At 54.4% G+C, this 24,323-nt stretch overlaps 1 protein-coding gene and 1 pseudogene across 1 annotated transcript in view; both read right to left on the bottom strand.

Moving 5' to 3' along the window:
• Positions 1–21,388, bottom strand: part of LOC101591299 (maestro heat-like repeat family member 5) — a 31,354-nt gene extending 9,966 nt beyond the window's left edge. The window contains exons 1-17 of the mRNA XM_023723954.1: positions 21,335–21,388; positions 20,847–20,961; positions 18,280–18,437; positions 17,224–17,316; positions 16,754–16,870; positions 16,472–16,591; positions 15,757–15,906; positions 15,049–15,171; positions 14,858–14,934; positions 14,129–14,270; positions 10,875–10,970; positions 8,884–8,988; positions 3,803–3,938; positions 3,633–3,724; positions 2,437–2,586; positions 1,778–1,932; positions 928–1,072 (exon numbers count right to left, since the gene is read on the bottom strand). Of these exons, the coding sequence (XP_023579722.1) occupies positions 928–1,072; positions 1,778–1,932; positions 2,437–2,586; positions 3,633–3,724; positions 3,803–3,938; positions 8,884–8,988; positions 10,875–10,970; positions 14,129–14,270; positions 14,858–14,934; positions 15,049–15,171; positions 15,757–15,906; positions 16,472–16,591; positions 16,754–16,870; positions 17,224–17,316; positions 18,280–18,437; positions 20,847–20,892 (1,905 nt within the window). The 5' untranslated portion in view covers positions 20,893–20,961; positions 21,335–21,388. The remainder of the gene's footprint in view (positions 1–927; positions 1,073–1,777; positions 1,933–2,436; positions 2,587–3,632; positions 3,725–3,802; positions 3,939–8,883; positions 8,989–10,874; positions 10,971–14,128; positions 14,271–14,857; positions 14,935–15,048; positions 15,172–15,756; positions 15,907–16,471; positions 16,592–16,753; positions 16,871–17,223; positions 17,317–18,279; positions 18,438–20,846; positions 20,962–21,334) is intronic.
• On the bottom strand, positions 4,854–6,425 carry LOC105743188 (annotated as a pseudogene).
• Positions 21,389–24,323: the final 2,935 nt, after the last annotated feature.

Genomic DNA, 24,323 nt, shown 5'->3' with positions numbered 1-24,323 from the left:
ACCTCCTACCTTTTCTTGGACTCCGAGCTCTGCCCAGACAATGCCACTGGCCTCCCTTGTCCTGCTTGGCCCCACCCTCTGCTGACCTGCCTAGCTGCTTCTAGCATCCTTTTCAGATGCCTTCCAGTGAAGGCCTGTCCTGCTCACTGGCTTCCTGTCCCAGGCCCCTGGTTTCTGTGTCTGGCCCCATCTGGCCTTATGTCCTTAGGTAGGGCTATGAGTAGTCACTGTGTGCCTGGGTACTTGCCCCTAAGGAATCCTGTGGTCTCCGTGCCCTCTAGCTCTCCTCATTTCTAGAGGCCGTGTAGCCTCCACTGCTCCTCTGCTTGTCCAGTGTCCTCTTCTCAAAAGGCAGAGCTAACCAAGTCAGTCCTAGATCAAACTCCTCCCCAGCTTCCTGTTGCTTCTACAGAGAACCTAGGGATCACACTGGTCTTCACCTCCCAAGTCTGCCCTCCTGCCCTCTTTGAAGTCTCCTCAATCTCTTGCCATCCCTCCGTCTTCTCTCATGGTCCCCACAGTGTGTGATCTTTTGAGACTGTGAGCCCCTGAGGCCAGCCAGAGCTCTCTGCTCCTTTGCTTCCGTATGTAATCGGTGGACACGTGCTGTGACTGTGTGGATGTTTGATCTGTCTGCCCTGGCACCCTCGTGGAGCAATGAGTGCTAATGGTGGCAGTGAGGTCCTGTGGCCCAGCAGCTGGCCCGCCAGCTACTGTCCTAGACAGCCAATGGTTCCCCTGTGCAGGTGAGATGTGGTGGCCATCTTCACAAACAAGTCTCCCTGAAACTGCAGTGACACACTGACGAGGGCCTGAGTGAGGGCCGGCCCTGTATTAGAGGCACAATGTCACCCTGGGCCCCACTGGACCCCTGAATGCAGGCACTGTTTCTGACAGACCCTGACCAGAGCATGGGGTCCAACTTACCAGAAGGGAGATGAGCTGCACCTGGTGGGCGGACTCGAGGACCTCCAAGGAGGGGCACAGCTGGAGCTTCGTGCAGAGCAGGGTCATGACCTTTCGAGCCAGCTTGCAGTTGGCAGCCAGGGCAGTCCAGAGAGTTAGGACCTGCCTGGGGAGGCAGAAGCCCATGTTCCCACTGGCCATATGGGCGCACAGGCTGTGCTGCCCTGCCACGCCAGAGCAACCCCTGGGGGAACGGGAGGCCTTCCCCACAGGTACATGGTAGGTCCCCTGCCGACCGTCAGCAGGGTGACCTGCTGGGTGTAGTGAGGTGGACATAGCCAGACCACTCAGGAGTGGGGACTGGGGAGGGGTGGAGCCCTTATTCTGATGTCGTGTGCTGTCTGAAATGGTAGCACACAACTCCTGCCCTGCCCTCCTGACGCACTTCTGGCTACCACCCTCAGCATTGCCTGTGGCTTGCAGAGTGAGGGCTTCTCACCCACAGAGTGGGCTCAGGAAACCCAGCATAATGGCTCTGGGCCCTCAGGTCGCAGGGCAGCTGGCAAGGGTCATTGTGGTTGTGGCACCCAGCTGACCTCTGGCTCTGTAGCAGGTTGGTCACAGGGTCTGTCTGAGTCTGAGAGCCATTCCATGCTGAAGCCCCCTCCTGGGACCCTGGGAACCCCTACTCAGTGCCCTCAGCCCAGGTTACCCTTGGGGACTGCTGACCATCAGCTTGGGTTTGAGGAAAAGGGTGTGCCTGGCAGAACCCTTCAGACATATGTCTCCTGGTGCCTGCAGCAAAGCCTAAGCATCTCTGGGTGGGAGGCCACACAGCAGTCTGGCACCCCAGGCTGAGGAGGAAACCTACTTCTCCGAGGGGTGGTCCAGGGACAGGAGCACTTCAGCCACCTCTGATGTGTACTGGGTCCCCAGAGCTAGCACAGCTTTCATCATGGTCTGCTGGGTCTTCTTGAAATGGAAACTGGGAAGCTCCTGGAACAGGCTGTGCAGGACTTCAGCCACCTGCACAGGAGGAGAGACAGGTAGAACAAATGTCAGATGTGACCGGAGAGTAAGGGACCCTGTGATCCTGGGCAGGACCCAGCTCCACGGAGCCAGCTCAGGGTTTGCGCCTCTTTGCCACTTTGCACGCCTTCACGTTGCGTGTTTGTCCTTGGGAAAGTGGGATGCCACCCGCACAAAGGGCCAGTGTGGAGTGTCTGAGCTGGGTAGGCCAGGCACTGTTGTGTGACACTAGTGTGGGGTGCACCTTGAATTGCAAGACTAACGCACTGTCTCCCAGGCTGCCAGGGAAGTGGTGTGTGCCCACAACTGCAGTGGCAGAGCTGCTGGGAGGAGGCTGCTGAAAGAGGTGCTGGTGCTCTCATGTAGGAAGTGCGGCATGTGGGAATGCACACACGGGCTGCACAGATAGCCCTTGGCATGTGGCCACCCACTCCCTTCTAGTATGTTCAGGGGGATGCATGCCAGGCTGAGGCCAGGTACCAGTTCTGAGTGCCAGCCTACCTGCTCTGGCTTGATGCTGCGGCCCTCGAAGATCATCAGGAGTAGCTTGGAGGCCAGAAGACATTGCAGCAAGCTGCGGCTGCTGAGCCCGCGCAGCAGCACAAGCACCAGCTGTGTGCGCTGGGCCACGCTCAGGACCTTGTCGAAGGCCTGTGCCCAGGGCAAGGGAACAAGGGCCGCTGGTCAGCAGTGGTTGGGGCATCTAGGCTAGGCTGTTCCCAGTGATGGAACGAGGGCCATGCACACCCCCGCCTAGATGCCTTGTGCACAGACGCATGGGGACCCAGGAAGGGCCCGCCTTGCCCTGGCTGCTCACCCACACTGTGACAGGCTGTCAGTGGCAGACTGCAAATGTGGTCACCACAGGTTCCCAGCTGTCCCTTCTCTCTGGGAGTGAGCAGCCTTGGCTGGGGCAGTAGAGCCCCACCTTGCCGCCAGTGGCCGGATCCCTGCCTGTGTGTAGTTCACAGCTCCCTGCGGCCCCTGTCCTTGCCCTCCCTCACTTCCCTTACCCCACTTTCCCTGAGAACAAGCCTGTGGTGAACACAAATTCTTGTCCACTGTCTTTTGTGAGGGAGCCCCTGAGACACAGGCTCAGCTGGGTGCGTGGCCCTGGGGCCTCCAGCTGCACAAAGGTGGCACGTCCTACTGCAGCCTCTGCAGGAGCAGGAGGGTCTCAGACCTGGTGGGCCCTCATTTGGCAGGGGAGGAGCCCAAGGAAGACAGAATGTTCTACCCGAGGTCCCCTGGTGCAGCACAAGGGAGGGCTGGGAATAAAGCGTAGAGAGGGCGCCGGGGGGGAGTGAGGAGCAGGGCCATTCTTGGTTGCCTGGACAGAGGGCAGTGCCAAGACAGAGGGTCCCCTGAAAAGCAAAATGAGCTGTCTCCCTCCCAAGGAGCTCAGAGGGAGCCCTGGGAAGTCCAGTGAGAACCATAGGCCTGCAGCTCCAAGTGGGCTCATGTCTGACAAAACCTGCAAGGTGAGGCAGAGACAGGGCCCTCTCCTCAGAGGGGCAAGGTCTGTTAGGTCGTTCCACATTGGCTATGCTCCACTTCTCCCGTGTATCTGCCACCAGCCCCATCTGTACAACTGGCTGAGGTGTGGAGAAGACCAGAGAAAGCCTATCCTCTTGGGAAGTTTAAGGGTCCAGTGGGAGTGCCCACCTTCCAGTCACCCCAACTCTGAGAGGCCTCACCTTCGCCAAATGTTGGAGCTCCTCTTCCCCTTTTCTAGAGGTCTTGACCTTGAAGCACTTCATCTTGCTTTGGTGCAGGCCCACCGTTCTGCCTGTGCCAGACTCAACGTTAGGGGTCTGCCCCACCTGGAGAAGGAGCTCCCTGCCTCTGCCCATTCTTTGCAGCTCACCCTTCTGCTGCCCGGAAAGCTTCAGGAGTAGATAGACACACCGGTGGGCAGGGCTCTGGGTCTCCATATCCGTGTCCCACCACAGCAGTGTCAGCAGGCCTAGCTGCTGGCCCAGCGCAGAAGGCACGGCCTCTTCCTAGGGAGAGTGGGAGTGAGCAGTGCCAGGCCTGGCTTCCTGGGGTCCCCTCTGTGGCCTAGCATCTTCTAGGAAGGACCTGGCTGGGTCAGCTGTGCCTCTCTGACCTCAGCATCCTCCTCTGTGCAAGGGGCCCCTATGGTTGCCAACGACATGAAATTATGCCATGTTGGTCCTTGCGCCCTGGAGGCTCACCTGCCCGTGTGTCTTCCTCTGGGCAGATGTAAGATTTTTCCCACTTATCTTTATCATTCCCATTTCCAACAATTTTTGGTTTTGTTGTGCCTCAGGATAGGTTTTTTAAATTTATCTTCTTGGGGCTCACTGATATTCTCAGATCTCTGAGTTTATATTTTTCATAGAATTTGAATAATTTCAGCTCCTGTTTCTACAACTTCCTTCTGCCCGTCTTTTTCTTTCGTGACTCCAACTGCACTTGATGCTGTTCCACAGCTTATTGCTGCCTTGAATGGTTTTAATTTTCCCTTTTTGCTGTGCTGGAGGTGAAACCCAGGGTCTCGCACATCCTAGGCCAGCGCTCTACCTCTGAGCTATATCTCAACCTCTGATTATTTTTTCTCTAGTTATTTTCTTTCAGGGGTGTGTGTGTGTGTGTGTGTGTGTGTGTGTGTGTGTGTGTGTGGCTGGCTGACTGGCTGAGCCCACCCTGGGGTCAGGGTTGGAGCATCATGTGGGGCTAGGAATCAAACTGTGGTCCCTGCAGTTACTTAAACCTAAGCAGGCATTTCAAACTACTGAGCTGTCTCACTGGCCCTTTCCTTCAGTTTTTTTTTTTTTCCAACTGTTATTTCATTTATATTACTATGATTAAGTTACATGGAAAAAAGATAATGAAGCAGTTCTTCCCCATTTGAGAAAGCTTCCAGTCAACACCAGTTACGTGGTGACCAGCAGCTAGGAACGGTGGTATCTTTGGGTCAAGACTGACAAGGAAGAATGGGCTCTGGGGCTGCGGTTCATCTCCACCAAGAACGTGGGTGCTGGCCAGCGCAAGCCGCCTTTAGCACCGGGCACAGATTGAGGTCTCTTCTCTGAAGCCAGCAAATGAAGTGAAATACCTGGGTTTTTAAAAAAAAGTTTTAAAATGAATCTCAAATTAAGTTTAAAAACAATGCTCTTTGGGGGCTGGTGAGATGGCTCAGTGGTCTAAAGCACCTACTTAGAACAAGCTTAGCAAAGCACAGGGACCGCGGTTCAATCCCCCAGCACCACAAGCCAGCCAGCCCCGCCCCCTGGTGGGCTGAGCTGGCCACACACACACACACACACACACACACACACACACACATAAATAAATAAATTTAAAAAAAATAAAAATAAAAACAATGCTCTTGACATAGTCTCCATTCAAAATTTACATAAGACACACATTTCACTCTAACAGCCCAGATTTTTTTTCCCCCATGTAGCCCACCATGTAGCTGCAGGTAGACTTTTCTGCCTCACAATGTAAATTAAACATCGGGGGGGAAAAAAACCCAGCATCTGCACAATGCTCTCTGTATGCTGCTCCTGGATGGGAAATACAAAATTGAAGAAAAAAAAAAAAGAAAAAGAAAGACAGGTTTCATCTTAGACTCCAACAACCTCTTGTTCTGCAGTTCATGAATCTCACTCTGATGCTAAGGTGACAGTATATGCAAGAAGATTTTTGTTTTTGGTGAAGGAGACCTGTGGAAAAGATGTGTTTATCTCTTTTTCTTCAAGAATTACCAGACAGGGGGCCAGGGAGATAGCTCAGTAGAACAAGCGCTTCCCTGGCAAGTGCAAGGGCCTGAGTTCAATCCCCGGTTCCGAAAAAAAAAAAAAAAAAAAAAAGAATTATCAGACGGAGGGCCGGCCAAATAGCTCAGCAGATTAAGGCACCTCCTTAGGCAGATGCAGGGGCTGGGAGTTCAATCCCTTGGCCTGCCGTGCTGGCCCCACTCCAGGGGCATGCTGAGATGGCAATTGAGACTGGGTGTGGTGGCACACGCCTGTAATTCCAGCACTTGGGAGACTGTAAAACAGGAGGATCACTACAAGTCTGATCTACCCAGTGAGACCCTGTGCACCCTGTCCTAAATACAAGTAAGCAAACAAAAAGAAAAAAGAATTACCAGATGGTACATGCTCTTCAAAGCCCTCACTCTCTCAAACTAGAGCATGCTGCAGGATCACACAGCCTTCCCCATACCATTGGTGACCTTCAGTGGCAAACTCATAGATCCATCCTAGTTGCTCTTGCAGTTTTTACAGCTCACATGTGGCAGCCAGTGAGCAGGCCCCGATCTCAAACTTCACTGTACTGCAGATTAACTACCTTGTTAAAAAAAAAAAAAATGCTCTACCAGTGGTGCCTGTGAATCAAGTCGAGATGAGTTCTGAGCAGTTGGTCAGGACTGTATCACAGTTTGCACATGAAAACTGCTGAATACCACCAATGTGATCATGGAAAACTCTGCCCATTTTGATAGCTGAAGTTCTAAAAACCCTGGACGGTGGTGAGATGCCTGCTGCCTGCAGCTCTTTGCTCCACAGCTGGGACGAAGCCCCTGGGCCACCAGACTCTTTCCCTCAGTTTTGGTAGGTTCTGTTGTCTTGTCCTTAGGTTCACTGATTTGTGTGTGTGTGTGTGTGTGTGTGTGTGTGTGTGTGTGTGTGTGTGCAGGATCTCACTGCACAGATCGGACTTGTAGTGATCCTTCTATTTTCAGCCTCCCTAGTGCTGGGATTACAGATGTACACCATGCCCAGACTCCATCACCAGCTCAATGTGCCCCAGGGGTGAGGCTGGCACAGCTTGTGGTGCCAGGGATTGAACCCTGACCCCTGCACTTGCCTAAGCAAGCACTTAGTCTGCTGAGCTACATTGCTGGCCCTCACTGAAGTTTTTTCCTGCATCGTCTGACCCACCGGTGAACAGAACCCAGTGATATTTGCACTTCAGGTACATATTCTGTTTGTATTTCTACAATGTCTATTTGACTCTTTTATAGTTACCAGTTATCTTTTGCTGTTTCACATCTACTCTATTCTTATGTTCATGTTTTCCTTTAAAGTGCTGAACATATAGTCATGCGCTGCTTAACGACATTTTGTTGGACCATTTTACCGTATACAAATTTTACTTCAATAAAGTCAAGTGGTGTGAAAAAGTGACGATGTGTACCTCCTGCAATCTTTACAACCACAGTGTGTGTGTATGAGTGCATGTGTACCCATGAATGTTGTATGAAGGGGTAGTCTTCAACCGGTCCTCTTAGCATCCAGCCTGCGCCTCAGAGTTGCAGGGACTGGACGTAGGTAGTGGGCCTCGACTTGGGCAGGAGCAGCTTTGGAGCCAAACAGTTAGGACCTGGGTAAAAGCAGCCCCAAGGCGGAGCCTACAGCAGGAAGCCATTCTGATGAGGTATGTGGAAAGTCTCATTGAAGACAGCCTGCTGTGGATGGGACGGTGGCCTCTTTAAGGTTGAGCCCTAGCTTGCGTCACACTGGAGTCCTGATCCTGCTCCTCAGCCTTGAGGAAGGAGATATGCCTCTCAGTCTCTGCACGGAGAGCTGTCTTCATTTCACTTCAGGACCTGGGAGTAGAACTGTGTGGTTGACGTTAAGAGTGTGCTTAACTCTAACAGAAAGTGCTGGAAGTCCTGCTGAGTGGTCCTCACCTCTTACACTGCCCCCCCCCCACCGTGTGGTGTTTCTGGCTGAGGCACTCCTGCCACGCTTGGCATGGCCTGTCTTCCATTGTATCCCCTAGCAGGTCAGTGTGGGGAGCATCTCACTGTGGTTTTCATTTACATTTCCTCTATAATGATGCCAGGCCTGTTTGACTTCATGTGCTCCACGACATACCTCTGGAAGCATTTGGGCCATTTGGGGCCTGGGTTATCTTTGTACCAAGGTGCATGAGCTCAGTATACTTCCCAGATCCAAGTCCTTGGCTCGGTGTACCCATCATGCATTTTTTTCTTCTGATCTCTGTCCTGTCTTTTGATGCACATGTTTCTAATTTTAATAAATTCTATTTAATTAGTGTTTCCCCAACAGCTACAGCCTTCTGTATTCTGTCCAGGCAGACTCTGCCTATCCCGACTGTATAAAGAGGATCTGTCTTGGGCCACGGAGATAGCTCAGTGGTCTAAGTGCCTGCCTGGCAAGTGCAAGGACCCAGGTTCGATCCCCGGCACTGTATGCTATGCCAGCCCTGTACTGTGCCAGCCACTGAAACCAGGCATGGTGGCACACGCCTGTAATACCAGCACTGGGGAGGCTGAAAATGGGAGGATCACTATGAGTCCCAGTTGTGTAGTGAGACCCTGTACCAAATACATTAAAAAAAAAAAAGACCTGTCTTCCTCCATAGATGTCATGGGCTCTGGGTTCACACCCAGTTCTGATGCTTCTGATGTTACTTTGCTTCTGCTACGAGCTGCGACAGCGCTGTTCTCAGGAGGAGCTCTGAGTCCCAGCACTCCCTGGCCAAGGGGCTTCTTTCCTACTTAGCACCTCGGCAGGCAGCAGAAGGATGTCCTATTCCCACTCTCTGTTCTTTTCTGCTTATGTCTTAGCAACACTCATTTGGTTCATTTCCAAAATTGCTTGGCTTCCCCAGTTCCGCCTATCACTGTGGCCCCCTTGTCCCCTCTGAGGCTGTTTCTTCAGGGATCACTCTTCTGCCAGGTAACCACACCTCCCTCCCTTCCTGCCTTCAAGCATTTGGTTCCTGTTGGTGGCAGTCTTCCTGCCCAATGTCCTTATATCGTCCTCTACAACCTGTAGTGGGAACTCAGGGCCAGGACTTTGTCCTCTTCCCCAACAGCCAGTAGCTTGCCTCTGCACAGACAACTCTGATCTTTGAGTGCTCTTGAGAAGGTCTATGGGGTGGGTGCCCACCTTGTGCCCGCCACATAGGTGTTCCCTGGGGCAGTGGGCAGAGACTCACTGTGGACTTTGGGGTGTCTACTGCGTACTGCAGAAGCAGGAGAATGGATTGCACCGCGCGCTGCCGCTCATGGCTGTTGTCGGACTGCAGCCAGGGCTCCATGTGCTGAGATAGGAGGACAGGTCTGAGAACCAGCTCCTGTGGGCCAGCCTGCACCCCAGGTCCAACCCAGGCCTTGTGGGACTCACTAATAGGGATAAGGGTGGCCAGCCAGGCCTCAGCCTCCCCTCTGTGCAAGGACCAGCTCCTTCAGCTAAGGGGTCACCTCCCAGGTTGGGCCTGCGGCCACCTGAGATATAAGACCAGACTTTTCCTACCCTCACACAGGCAGCACAGTGAAGCCACTGAGTCCAGAGGACACTACCTCGCATCTTCCAGTCCCACTGTTCTGCAATGGATCAGCTCCCCAGGCTGAGAGCCCAGTACTTGTGATTACCCCCACTTCAGCAGCCACTAGCAGTAAATGGAGTATATCACTTTATCTTTCATTATAAAGGGCACCCCTACTCCGCTGAGAGTCTGAGGATTTGGGGGGCTGTGGGCCAAAGCCAGGGCCAAGAGCCAAGAACTTTCTTCTTTCATCACCCCGCAGGCCGCACTAGAATATCCACATATCCAGGAAGCACGAGCCCTACGTCTCTGGAGTCAGCTCACCAAAGCCCCACGCTGCACCGGCACAGGACGGGGAGCAGGGGAGGCCAGGGGAGCATCATCTTAGCAGTCCCCATTTCCTGTTTCTTGAGTCACTTTGGACCTTCCTGCAGCTGGTGTTTCCTTCGGAGCTGCCTGCTTCCCCGGCTCTGATTCTATTTCCCCTCCCTAGACCCTCTTGTTCATGGCTGTACCACTAGCTCCCTGGACGTTGGCCCTGTCCCCCAACCCCATGCCCTAAAGCACAGGTGCTAGCCATTGACCCACACACCTGGGCTCCTTTTTCAAGGGGGTTCTGCACCACAGGGCAGGGGTAGAGGGAACATCTGTGTCCTGAACTGGTCAGCTGTGGCTCCATCCAAGCCACAACCCACATCAAGCTCCTGACAGTGGCACCCCAGTAAGCACCATCAGCTGGACATGGCCTCAAATGAGACTCAAACCTGTAACAGCTGGGAGTCTGGCTCCTCTAAAGGCACAGCCTTCTTGTGGTCGCCCTGCTAGAAAACACACAGAACCACAAAGGAGCATCCCAGTCTGGCCACTGTCACCCACGAAACTGCAAAGGACTGTTCCTGACAAGGGCATCCATAGAATGGCAGAAAATCACCCCGACTCGCTGCAGGTCTGGCCCAGCCAGGGGCACCCAGGGAATTGCAGAGGACCATCCGTGACAGCCTCAGTGCCAGGTGGCTGTCCACAGGCCTGGGCTGCACTCCAGCCTCTGTCACCCTTCCCTGGGCCTCATGCTGTCACAGAGCACTTCACGGCTGGACAAGTTCCCTTCAGAGCCGAGAGGAAAGCACCCCACCTGGGTCCAGCACCCATTAGCATGCCTCACACTTCCCTCTGAGCCATGTGCCTAGGTATTCTGGGTAGGGCTCAGGGTTACCCAGAGCAGTCTCCCCCTTTCTCCCTCTCCAGTCATCAGGTGGTAGGGGACACTGTGGCACCTCTGGGCTGGAGGGATTAAGCCTTGTGAAATACAGCACCCAGGGCCAGTCACAGGTGCTGCCAGCCCCTCCACGAGGGCATCTACTGCCACTGCAGCCCTTGCCAGTACAGAACAACTCAGGAAGTATTGGAGGAGCATGCGGTAGGTGAAAACACCTGCCAAGTTGCACGGGTCATCTGCCATCACTGAAGCCCTGTGGTTCTTGAGACAGTGCAGGTTCCACTGTGCCACATAGCAGGACTCTGGAGGTGAGGCCTCCACGCATGAGTGTGGTGCTGCGGCAGGACCCGGGGGTGTGGGGAGTCTCCTGCCTCCCCCGGGGCTCTCCCCTCTCCCTCTCTCCCAGCACAGCAGGCTGCCTCGCTGGGGCTGGAGCCCACCTCACCTGCAGAAGGAAGCAGACCTCGTCCATGCTAGGGTTCTCAGAGAAGAAGCTCTGGAGGAGCAGGTTGAGGGCATACACCGTCTTCTTGTACAGCCCCTAGTGGGAAAACCAGGTCAGCTGGCGCCACACCTGTGCCTCCCTGCTCTGAGGCCCACAGGCCTGATGGAATCTGCCATGGATAGGGCAACAACATAAGCACTGCAGGGGACACCCTAGTTGCTCGGGCAGGGCCCTATTGCACGACTGGGGCTTCTCCAGCTTCCAGTTTCACCCCTCAATCCTGCCACAACCTGATCTCTCAGCTGGACATTTCTCAGGACTCAATAAGGCAGGATATGCAGTGGACACAAGCGTAAGTACAACTGGGACCCTCTTCTCACAGGATGAGCTCTTCCTGAGTGCAGGGCTAGACGTGCCAGGAAACAAGCTCTGCCTCGAGGACGGCCCAGCACAGGCGAAGGAGCAAGCAGGGAGCAAGACCTCCACAGCAGGTGCGAGCGCCTCAAGCTTGTCATCGCGGGCTGCCTGCTGATTTTAATTGCCCCAGAGAAGGAGTCACTGCGCAATGGGGCTGAAGCTTCTCCCAGCTCCCAGGGAGGCCACGATTACTCCCAGCCTCCTCTGTGCCTTCCTCCTGTTGATGGAGGCCGGCTGGAGGGCAAGGCAATGGGGGCGTGGACAGAGAGCAGGAGAGGAGAGCGCTGCTCGCTGCTCGAGAGCAACGTTGAGAGGTCCCCAGAGCCCGGGCTGAGAGCCACTGCAGCATGCAGACACTAGCTAGGGCTAGGGAAAGTAGCTTCCCAGGGGGCGAGAGAGGGACAGTCCCCAGAGCGCACAAGCTGCTGGGCTTTGTTCCTAGCAAAAGAAGCCTGAGTGGAAACCCACTATCTATCGTATCACTCTTACTCAATTTTGTTGCTCAAATCCATTTATCAGGGATTGTTAGCCAACTGATTTTTCTTTCTTTTTTTTTTTTTTTATTTTAAGGAAGGGTCTATGGGGTCCTTTTTTGTATTTTAGGGAAGGGTCTACAGGGTGTTCAGGGTCTCACTTAGATTCTTCCCTAAAATATAAAAAATAAATAAATAAAAAGAAAAGTAAAATCAATAGATGGTTCAATAGATCTAAGTATAGGTATAGATATTATACACCAGTAACGGTGTATAATCTTTAGGAAGCGAGAAATGGAAAGCTGTATATTTAGGACCTGGAGATACATCTATGGACATAGGTATAAGTACAGATATATGTGTGCAGGACAAAGAGAGGAAGGGTTAAATACATATAATATAAGCTCCGACACATTCACCAAAAAATAAGTCAATGGCTATAGCTAAAATGTCAAAAAAGCAGGTTAAATACATCTCCATTAAAATGTTCCATGACTTGAAAGAAGGCAGAGAGGTGTGGAGAGAGGAGCGAAGACGAGGTGGACAAAGAGAAAATGGTAGTGCGACTCGAACTTCCCTTACGTGTGAGTGGGCCAGAGCCCCACCGCCAGAAGGCGAAACTCACGCAGGGGGAACAGCAAGACCTGCCTCCTAAAAAGTTGGCTATACTGATGCACACAGGATAAAGGTGACAGAATGGAGAAAGGGCTGCCACGCGACAGATGGAATCCGTTTCAGAGCAAAGAAGGGCTCCAGCAGTGAAGACGGCCGCAGGGCCAATTGCTCAGGAAGACAGAGGGATCTTAAGTGTTTGTGGGCCTAGCGACACCCTGCACCACGCTTCGACTGAGCGCTGCAAGGAGACAAATCCATAACCACGGATCACAAGGGTAGACAGAACATCTGTGCAGACAGAAGGGATGGACGATGCTGCCAGTCAGGTTTATCCCCCTGACTTTTACAAGCCGTTCCTTTGCAAAACAGCAGAATACATAGTCTTTGTAAGCGCATATTGGTCATTTACCTACATAGTTCACATTCTGGGCCAGTAAAATTAAAGGGATTTGGCTGGATGTGCTGGCAAACTCCTGTAATCCCAGCACTCAGGAGGCTGAGGCAGGAGGATCTCTCCAAGTTAAATTCTTCAAAGTGCGAATGGACACTCAGTGATACAGCAGGCTAGCGTATCAGTGGTGAGAGATGAGGAGGGCAGAGTACACACAGAGGACCCTGAGGGAGGATCCCGGGGCACAGGAAGCTTCAGGACTGTCTGTCTTGAATTTGATGGCGGTGACATAGATGTCTGCCAACTCACACACAAGGTGTACTCTGGATGCATCGTGGTGTCGCAGTTTTACTTTAATCAACCTTAAAACCTTCCTGAATCAATGCCTGTGGCTGAGTGTCTGATGCCTTCTAAGGGCAGACGCTGGCTGCCAAGACTCACCTGGAGATAACTAGGTATTTGTGGCACAAGGAAGGGCTGCTGCTCGGACTTGTCGAGGGCCCTGGCACTCATTCCCCAACTGCAGAGGACCCCCGGGATTGCTTGACGCAGCCTCCCTGGTGATGGAGCACGGCCTGTGACAAGGCCTGACTGACCCAGTGACTGACCGGACTCAGATGAGCAACAGAGGAATGGGACTTCCCTGAGACTTGCTGTCACTCCTTGGTGACCCCCTGGAGATGGGCTTCCACAAGACCCCATGACCTCCTTGGGTCCCCACAAGATCCTCTCTCCCCACAGGAGGGAATGCCCAATGGACATCCATGTTGGCCCCTGTCTAGCAGATGGCTCTAGCAGATGCAGGTCCTGCCTGGCCTGTTCCATGGCTTTTGCTGTCCCTGCAGACCAGGTTGTGGCTGTGGGAACAAACATCTTCCACCGTCACCACAGACCCCATAGGAGGCCTGGCACAGGGGGCAGAACCTAACCATGGAGGGAGCTCCTCCCATCCAAGGACAGAGCTGTCCCAGTTGGAGTTGTGGTGGTGGTGGAGAGGAGATGCTTTTGGCTCCTGGGATGTGACAAGGCCTTGCTGTGTGCTAAGTGTAGGCAGGAGGCATGTGTGTACCAGCCTGCATGTCCCTGCCTCAGGGCTTTGGACAGGACAAAGTCCTGAGGGAGGAAAGTCCCTGCCTACCTGGCTAAGACAAAGGACCAGGAGCAGCAGAGGCTGTAGGGGGTTTTTAGGCTCAGTCAAGTTGAGTCATAAGAGCTGAGCACAGCTCACGAACTGCAGGAACCCAGGTCATAGCAACCAAACCTGGACCCCAGCTCATCCCCTGGCCTCTCCCCCAGGCAGAGCTTGACAGCCCCCAGCCCCCAGCCCAGAAGAGAGGATGGCCAGAGCGGACTGTCACCATGACATCGATGTCAGGGGATGCATCCAGGGAAGGCAGGCAGCCTGGCAGCTTCTCTGTAGGAGGCAGTGCATACACACTTCGCAGGCAGACTTTCAGAACCCTGGACCTGACCCAGGGCGGTAGGCTGGGCCGCAGGTTGCTACAAGAAACCAGAGAAGACTCTTTGCACAGTCAGAGCTTGGGTAGAGACCTGACTTGGGCTCCCCGCAATCTAGGGGACACAAATGAATGTTGTCTGCCTCAGACTCCACATGGGCTGGGGGGGGTGGAGCACATTTGGGCTGGAGGAACCCATGGCAACAGGGACTCAGCCAGCCCAACTCCTTGGCTTCATCCCCTGCTTCTTGGGGAAACTTGGGGATTATTTGGGGGACAAGACAAGGTGCAACCAGAGGTCACCTGGTGACAAAGATCTGTATTTAATCTATGATCAGGGTCAAGACTTAAGAGGCAACAAGGACGGGGCTTTCTGTGAGACCAGGGTTAGGGCTCAGCTGTGACCAAGATCAGTCTCTGGTGCAGTCGGTCCAGGCTCGGGGTGTCAGCATTATAAATGTATCTGTCGCGAGATGAAGCCAACCGAACCTTCCCTGCATGGTAAGTCCTGGCCTCAGCGCCCCCAACCCTGTTTCAGCATCTGGTGCCAGCTCTGCCCCTCATCCTTGGCACACTGCGCCCCCTCCACCCTCTCTGGCCCGCCTTTGTCCTGGAGCCCAGGGAAGGTACCTCAGTACTGCAATGACCAAGATGATCTTCTGCCGAGAGACAGTGGCCAGGAAGTTGGGCTCTTCCTGGAGGACCCACTGCGGAGGCAGAAGGGGGCCCAGTGGCAGCAGCACCGGGCCAGCCGTTGCGCTCCCTCGCCCTCTGGTGGTCCCCGAGCCCCTGAAGGCAGGGGTGCTGAGCATGCTACTCACCAGGAGACACTGGATGAGGTCTGCTGTCTGGGTGAACTTGTACCTGCGGATGCCATATTCCTGCCTGAGCACTCTGGTGAGCAGGACTACAGTGGAAAGGAAGCTGGCTTTGAGGATGTCATCCTACGGTACAAAGTGCCCAGATTAGGGGGCAGGGGATGGAAAGCCTGTCACACTACTAGGCTCGACCGGGGCTCCAGGTAATGCAAGCGCTCACACCAATCCATACAGCACACACTCACATGTAGCACACCTTCACGTACACAAAGCACACCCTCACACTCACATATCCACACAGCACACACTCATACACACAAATCCTCATACCAAACCTTAACACAGACCATACACAGAACATAACTTATACACAACATATGTATACCACACACACACACACACACACACACACACACACACACACAATCACACTCACACACACACCATACATAACTGGCCCAGGGCAGTGAGTTCTAGCCCCTGTACTGTGTCTCCTGGGTTGCTGGAGTCCCTGGAAGGAGACTTCAGAAATGTGAAAGGCACACCGCTTTGCCTGCCAGCCTCTCTGCCTGGTCCAGTTAGGCCCTGTCCCAGCCACCCGCAGCTAGGGCACTGGATTGAACACGAGGGATTAGAGATAAACATAGCGATAGGCAAGGGGAACCTGAGGTGCCCTCCCCTCCTGCCCCCAAGAGAGATGGCGAGGCTCACAGCACGGTTGCAGGAAAAGTAGTGCACCATCCGGGGGATGAGGCTGTCTACCCAGGGCAGGATCCGCTCCTTGGCATGTGCAGCCATCTGTCCGTAGCACAACAAGAAGGTGCTGCTGATCCATTTCCAGGGCAGGTTGGCATCTGGGGGCTGCGGGTAAGTGGGTGGCAGGGGCTGCTGGCCATCAGTCCCACCCCACACCAGGCCCTCACACCCCACACCAGCCTCCTGCCTAGGGAAGCCAAGCCCCTCAGCACAGACCCAGGTTGGGGCCACACCCCACAAGCCCCAGATCCCAGGCCTTGCTTCAGGAAAACCTCTCCAGCCAGTGCCCTCACACAGGCAGGTCTTCTGTTGCCTGCTCCTCCCTGTATGGCTACTGTGGCAGGGAGAAGCTAGGAAAGTGAAGCTGAGCATTCGTTGCCCTCCCGGGCCAGGCACACACAGGAAAAACTGAGGTCTGGGTTACACACAATGCCTACAGGCCTGGGCAGCCCCTGTGGCCATGGATCCTGTATCCAATACCAGCTCTCAACTCTGCCTGTGGAGTCTCAGGAACAGGGAAGTACAGAGAAGGGCTTCATCCAGCCTCGCCCTAAATCCCAGCCCTCTGGGACACCCTCCACCCCCCTTGTTAGGTGGGGCCTGTGCCGAGGTTGAGGCCCTCCCTGCCCTGCACTGCCCTCTGCAGAATGGCCACCAGGGGCCGCTCTACCTGTCCTTCAGAGGACAGGTTCCTCCATCTTGAGAACCAGGTGTTGCCCAGGTGTTCCAGCAGGGCCCACACCTCCTCCAGGTGTGTAGTAGATGCCAAGCCCACAGCCAGTGCAATGTCCTGTGGGGCAGGGCGCCAGAGAGCAGGTCCCCAGGTGACAGTGTGCGATGTTTCTGGTCCCTTAGGGCCCCCTCCTCCCCGTGGGAACGCCCTCTGCTGGGGTGGGGTGGGGCCCCAGGACGCAAGACTAGGAGAGCCAGGAACATCAAGGGCCCGATGCACCTCCCGCTGGTCGAAGTCCTGGTGAGACAGCTCCAGAAGGGAGGTGAGGTGACTCTTCACCAGCTCCGCATCTGTGCACTCACAAAGGAGCAGTCCAAAGAGGTGGAAAAGGAGGGCCTGCGTAGCAGGAGGGACGCTGGGACACGGGCTGGGGCCAGCTGGGGCTGACACCCACCCCAGGCCTGGGGCTAGTCTGCATGAAGCGCCCTGTGGGGTGGGGCTGGCAGCACAAGGGTAGGTAGAGATGGGGTCTGAGGCGAGGGGCTGAGGGTCCCGAGGGCTGCATTGACTCTACAGTTGGTGGTGACTCTGCAGCTGATGTCCAGGCCCTGTGCTGATTACCACAGCACCCTAAAACTTAGGCCTTCAGCTCTGGGCCCCTCGAGGTCCACCTTGAGCCTCACTTGGGCTGGGTCGTGTCACCTCCCACCCCCTTGGGGATCCCCGAGTGGCCCCAGCCTGGCACTAACCTTATTCATGTTCTGCTTGGGCTCCAGGTGCAGGGACTCCAGGAGCTTCTGCACATGGATGTCTGTGTCCATCCCATGCTGCTCCTCCAGGGGCTGTGGCAGAGCTCGGTGTCAGACCCTCACCCCCTGCCCCAGTACTGACATAGCCCAGTGCGGATGGGACTGACAGCTTGCCGGGGGAGGAAGGGGTCAGGGACGGGAACCTGAGAGAATCTGGTCACGCTGGCTTCTGCTAAAGCCCCAGCGGACCCCTGCCCTCAGACAGAGGCTGATACTTAATGTGGTCAACGAGCCAAGCTGATGTCTGGGAGTGCTCCTACCCTTTTGTGGTGCTGCTGTGCCAGCCCCAGGGCTTTGCGTAGCTATGTCCCTCTGACTGGATGCCTTTCCCTAAGCCCATCTAGCCCAGCTGTGTGTGCTCGCAGCAGGACTTCCATAAGCGCACAGGCCCTGCTGTTTCCTCAGCCCTCAGCCCTCTAACAATCTTGTCCCTCAGAATGGCCCAAAGGAGTAGCTACATTCTCCAGAGGCTAGAGGTAAGGATTGGAGCAGACATTTGGAAGAGAGGAGCCAGGACAGCCCTGCCCAACCCACTTCAGAATCTGCATGACCTCTGGTAGCATTTAGGCCTTCAAGCTGGTCTAGAGGGTCCCCCAACATTCACAGAGTACTGGGGTCCTGCAGTTCCCACCCTATGCCCAAAACCAGTTTGAGATCATAGGAGGCCCAAGGAGTGAGGCCTTGGATACAGAGCTCAATAGGAGGCTCTGGGTGGGCATGAGGTAGAGGGGACTAGACCCTGGGGCCTTGGGTGTCTGCCCAACCACCTGCTGATGTGGAGTAGCACCTGTACCCTGAATCCCTCAAACCTTCCAGCACTTCCTGGCAGAAGGTCAAGAGTTCTAATGCTATAAAGGTCTTCAGAGATCAACATTGGATGCTGGTAGTGACAGCCACGCAGCGAGCTTCCCTCAGGATCCTGTCAGGCTTGAGACTCTTCAGGGACCAGGACCACAAAGGGCTGTCACACAGTGTGGAATCACCCTAGGGCCTTACCCTGGTGTGCCCTTCCAGGTAGCGACAAATGATGTCCAATGCCTGGCCCTTCTGTGTAGCAGACATGGCCCTGATCCTGCTGAGCAGCTCTCTCTCCAGGGCCGAGGGATCACAGCAGCACTCTGTCTCATCTCCCCGGAGCTCCAAGTCCAAGCAGTCTGCAGAAGACTCAAAGCAGAGGGGGAACATGGGAGCCCATCAGGCCTTGTGATCTCAGGCCCCAAAACCGTCACAGGCTGCCCGGGAGACCCTGGGGGCCCCATGCCACCCAAGCACCTGTGCCTGCAGGGTCCCTGCTTGGATCTGCAGGAACCACTTTCCTTAACATGCATTTGGGGAAAATGGAAAGCCTAGCACATAGAGGCAGGTGTGTCGCAGAGCCTACCCACCAACCCAAGGCAGGGTCAGTGTGCAGCTGCACAGCCTGGAGGGACCCAGGCCACTCATGCCACAGCTGTGAACTTCACAGGAAAACGTGGACAGATCAGTGGGGCCTCAGGAAGTCACCCTGGACCCCACCCTCCTCTGACACCAAAATAGAGAGCAATCAGTCAAAATACTCAAGCTATAAAACTGAAACTGTAAACATAAGAAGAGGTTATGAATTTTGTCATCTCTAATCCAGGGTTGGGGGAGGGCTTTGTAAATATGAAGCAAAGACAGAAACCGAAGGAAACCAGCACTGACAGCCAGCAACACAGCTTCTTGGGTCTGACCCGCCCACTGACAACTGCAAGCAAAACTGAAAATTATTTGCATATGTTAAGATTAATACATGCAAATTGCATTCAGCCAACTGGGGTGGTGCACACCTGTGAGCCCAGAACTGGAGACTGAAGCAGGAGGATCACAGCCTGTATAACTTACAGAATTTAGGAGGCCCTGTCTCAAAGATAAAAAAAAATAATAAAATTAAAAGGCTTGTGGTTGCAGCTCAGTGCAAAAGCCCTGGTTTCAATTCCCATTATTAAAAAAAAAAAAAAAAAAGCCTCTTCCTGTCAGTCAGCCAAGAAAGCAGAGGATTCCCTCCGCAGCCTTATGCACAGGCAGGGGAACCTGTGGGCCAGCAATTAAGTGGAAACATGGCCCACAGTGCCGATAATGAAGGAAAGGAGCATGAGAAATGAGTTGTGCTTTTCCAACTGTCAGTGAGAGAACGATGGAAAAGAATGTGAAGAAACATCCTCGCACTTCGGCTGGTGTGGGGGAGGGCAGGGAATTCTTCCTCTGAAAAACTGGTTGGCAGCTGGTATCAAATCGGAGATAACAAAATCAGGTGCAGAGCCATACATATGATAGGTTCCTTTCTCACTATGGGATGGGCTCTGGGAGCGCTGGGACGCCGGCGCAGGAACTTCTGCAGTCCAAGGCTTCTACAGAGAGGCAGTGCTTTGCTACACAAAAGAAAAAATGACTGCAGAGCCAGCATCTTGTTGGAATGGACATAAAGTCAGTCTCTGGGTCGGGTATGGCTGTGTCACTTATTTGTCATCACCCATGGACAAACAGCCCTTGAGATTGGTGCCCTGTAGGTGTCACAGAGCTCTGGTGTCACCTCCATGGCCCTACGCCATCTGGTTCCAGCCTTGGCACTGTGTCTTCCTGGGAAGATGCTGGCTACAAGCTTCAGGGTGTTCTTGTCCTGGCTCTGTGCTGTGGCCAGGACCTGGGCCAGGTCTCAGGATTGTAGGATAAATGCTACCATCCCTGTGCTGTGGTCTGATTTGTTTTTACCTTTGGACATGATTGTGAATTTCTTAGGCGAACCGTCACGCATTTAGTCAGTCACCATTACACGGTATCCACACCACACCCAGCCTCACGACACCTGTGTGTGGGCACTTGTCAAAGGGGGGAGCCCAATCTCTCTCTTGTTCCTAGATAAGCAAGGTGAGGGGTCCCCAGTGCATGCTTGTCTCACCTCCTTCAGCATCATGGGCTATAGGCCACTGACCAGCAGGCTCAGGCTTGACTGCGGCATTAATGAATGGGGCTTTGCAGGCCGCGTGTGTGCTCTGTGAGGCAGTTGATCCAGGGCCTTAGAGGCCTGGCCTGGATGCACAGAGCTGAAGGAACAGAGTGGAAGCAGCTCCTGGCTGTGCTGGGAGCTGCTCTTTCACTCCTGTATGACTCGCTAATCCGAAAACAACTTACCTCTCATCTCCCAGTCAGACACTGGGGCCACTCCTCAGCACAGGTGTTATTTTGCAACAGCTGCCCCCCCCCAGTCCCCAAAGTCCTGAGGTTAAGATGAGTCAGCAGAGAGGTGGCTATGAAGTCTCTGCCCAACTGGGTGGCAGGAGGTGCCCAACCTGCCTTCCTAGGTACAGCCCTGGCTGGCTGTGGATCCCTGTCCCCTGGACCATGGCCCTGAAGGGGAACGAGATGGCAGGGACATTGAGACTGGCAGCAAACCTTGCCCCTGCACACAGGGTCACAGGCCTTCCAAAGGTGTACTACTCTAGTCCCTGCACTTGGCAATCAGAGACAGAAAAGACCACGTGCTCCTGTGCAGTGGGCTTCCCCCAACACACACAGCCTGTGATGTGCCCACCGGGTGTGCTCACCGAATGCCAGCTTCTGCTCCTCCCGAGAACACAGGTGCCTGAGCATTCTGAAGGGCCTATGGAAGCTACCACCACTGGGGACCGTATGGAGATGAGAACCTTGGGGTGACAGCGCCTGGCAGGGACAGACGGCTGTGTCTCTCACCCTGGCCGGAGCTAGAATCGGGCCATACAGAGTCACCCCACACTTGATCACCCCAAGCCTGACCAGCCCTCCAAAACCGAGCAGCCCTCGCCTCAGTCATCTAGGCCGTATCAGCCCCCAACTCCAGCTACCCCAGGCCTGAACAGCCCTAACCTGTCAGTGGAGGGGGCAGAGCCAGGGTGGGAGGTACCTGTGGTACCTGAGCTCAAGGCTGCTATCTAGCAGCCTTCAAGCCCAGGTACTGCCACCCTCAGTGGCACACAGCCTCTGGGCATCTCCTGGCCACAGCCTATGGGCAGTGCTGATGGCCAGAAGCCTCTGGACCCCATGGATGGCCAGTTACCTGCTCAGTGACCTGGGTGAGCTCCCAGGCTGTGCAGGATCTAAGGGCCTCTGCTGCCCTGGCCCTGACTGTCTGTCTCCTGTGCCATTAAACATGACTCAGCTCAGCACCATCTCCTGCGCACACTCTGAACCCCTGACTCAGCTCAGCACCATCTCCTGCGCACACTCTGAACCCCTGACCGTCTACCCCACCCCCACTTAGACACAGGCCTTGCCTACCGGGTGGGGATGGGAGGCCGGAAGGAGCCTGAATTCCTCACAGCCCTGGGTGATGCTGTCCCCTGCTCGGGCCTGTGCCCTGGAACAGGGGTTCATTTCCACACTCAGTCCTGTACACCCAAGCCCAGGCCCTGCTCGTCACAGCTACAGAAGCGGGAGGAGACAGTTTCCTCAGGAGGATGAACCCCTTTCATAGACTGGTCCCTGGAACTCTTTATGGAGGTGGCAAAAGCCTTTCTCTGTTGGCAGCATTCCAAGTCTGGGATATGAGTCCCTGGGGGAACGTTTCTTAGAGGGTTTCCTGGAGGAAGTGAGGTGGGCCTGGGGAATACCATGTCAGGGAGTCAGTCAGGTAGCAAACCAGCGAAGGCAGGGCTGGGCAACCAAGTCTAAAGAATAATTTCACAGAGAAGACAGATGTAGTCTGCGAAGCTCCTGGGCAGGAAGATCAGAAGGAGCCTCCAGGTCCGAAAAAACAAATACCACAGCCCTCCTGCCCCAGGAAACTCACTGCCTGGAACACGTTTCTTGTCCTGGTGTCCCCCACCCCTGCCTTGAGCCCTTCCATCTAGAACATCCTGTCTGGCAAGCACAATGACCTGAGTTCAATCCCGGGTTCCACAAAAAAAAAAAAAGAACTAGAACATTCTTCATCTCTGTCCAGGGCCATCCAGGCTCCTGCCTGGCTGCAGCTGCCTAGAGTAACCTGGAGATTAGGCCTTCGCTGATGGAGAAAGAAAGGCCATCCCAGTTCCACAGCCCATCCTGGCAGGTCCCCCAGCCACCCCAGTGCAGCTAGCCACAGCTCTCCCCTCCCCCAGAGAGGCCACAAGCCTTTTTTTCAGTTCTAGGGAGAAAGAAATGGGCCCATCCTTCCCACTGCCCTCCCTCCCTTTTGCTGTCTCAGCCTTGGCCCTGCCCTCCAATCCCACCCCAGTCCCAGCCCTGTTTTTACCCTGTCCCTGGGCGGCCTGCAGGATGGCCTTAGCTGGCCTCTGTGTGCTGATAGCTGCCTTCCCAACTTGCACCTCAGGTAGACGACTATGGCTCCAGTGGGCTCAAAGGCTTGGAAATGACCCCCTCCGGACTAGGCAGAGAGACCAAAGCCCTGTTGCCCACAGGTAAAGATTGCTTGAAAGATTATAAAGGACAAGAGAGAGAGCTGAGAAGACAAACACAGAGGCCCTCGCGGATTCCCACCCGGGGCATGGCTGTTGGGCTGGGAATCCCTTGTCTAGGAACTCAATCTCTGGAAAAATTCATAAAAGACTAAAATTTCACTACTGCAGGATTCTTCCAAGGTTTAAAATAGCCACACATGCTTAAAAAGAGAGAAGAATGGGCAGCCTAGAGATTCACTTTCTCAAGATTATTAGATGACGTGGAGGTTGCTTAGATCCAAAGGAAAGAAAAGCCACTCAATTCTAATTTAAAATGCAGTTATCTCAGGGCCTCGGGATTTCAGGCAATTTTGCTTTCTGAATCCTTTTTGAAATTTGTCAACATTGTCTGCAGCGGGAATGAGTTGCTCTTATAAGAAAAAAAAATGCTTACTCAAAACCAAAAAGGAGGTGAATTTTTTTTAAAAAGACAGACTGTCATACACAGCCTTGGCTCTGTGGAGGGGCAGCGGCCCAGCAGGGAGCTGGACACAGGAGCTTGCTTGGCCTGGGGCTCTGCCCAGGCCCGAGATCCTGAGTCTGGTGGCCTTGAGGAGGAGACAAGAAGAGCGCAGGCCTTCTAGGGCATTTGTTGCCTTGTCAGGAGGGGCTACCTGAGGTGGGGCCACCTGAGGGCCACCAGGTGCAGCCCCAGGGTAGATTCACTGAGGACTTCGGTCTCTGATTCCATCTTCTGTGGCTATGCCAACATCCAAGGAGGATTTAAAGAAAATGGCCTAGGCAATGGACAGCAGGGTGCCTCCCAGAACTCTGAAATCTGCATGGGGCTCAAGGAGGGTGTCCCCAGAAACAGTGGTGTCTCAGCATGGTCACTCAGCCTTTGTTTCTGTGTCCAGGAATCAGTGGTCAGGAGAATAACTAGACCCAACCAGTTAGTCCTGTCCACCTATCCATCCCTGTGCAGCAATTTGTTGGGATTCCCTGAATGTTACCTGTGGATTTAGGGAGACCTCTGGCTATGAAGCTGATGCTAGAAGAAAGTAAGAAGAAACTGACTCCACCATGGCTGGGGAGGAACCCAGAAGGAAGAGGGGGAAAGGGTCCTTCTTAGGGCACAGTGTGTTTATGTGTCTCAGAAAGCCTCCTCACCACCAGTTGCCCTGGAGAAGCATTTTGAGAGGATTGCTGGGCCCCCACCCATGGTGGGGTTTGGTACACAGGGAGTAGACCTGGGTACTTCAAGGGGGTCAGTCCCAAGACCAAGTTGCTCAGCCTACCCCAGGCCACCTCAACATTTGGGCGGTAAGGTGGGGTGGGGACAGGTACCTTCCCTACAAATGACCTCTCTCAACCCTCTCTCCACGACTCGGTGGAACTGTGTCCCAGGAAGGCCGATCAGAGGCCCTGGGGAGTCCTGAGGAACCTGGTCCCAACAGCCACTGCCTGAAAGTTGGAGGTAGTTCATCCCTGAGAATTCTGTCCTCAACTGACGCAGCAGGCAGTTGGGGCCATTCCCCAGCACATGGGCTCACAAGCAGAATGCTCTAGTGACAGTAGTGCCAGTCACAGGTTTGAAAGTCAGGGTCTTGTCAGCTGAGAAGGTGAACCAGAAAGAGCCGGTGCCAGGGCCCCCCTTCTAAGACCTTT

Source organism: Octodon degus, unplaced genomic scaffold (genome assembly GCF_000260255.1).
Source record: "Octodon degus isolate 3935 unplaced genomic scaffold, OctDeg1.0 scaffold00104, whole genome shotgun sequence".
NCBI lineage: Eukaryota > Metazoa > Chordata > Mammalia > Rodentia > Octodontidae > Octodon > Octodon degus.
Note: the sequence above shows the minus strand (reverse complement) of the source record. Positions and strands in the feature narration are given on the sequence as shown.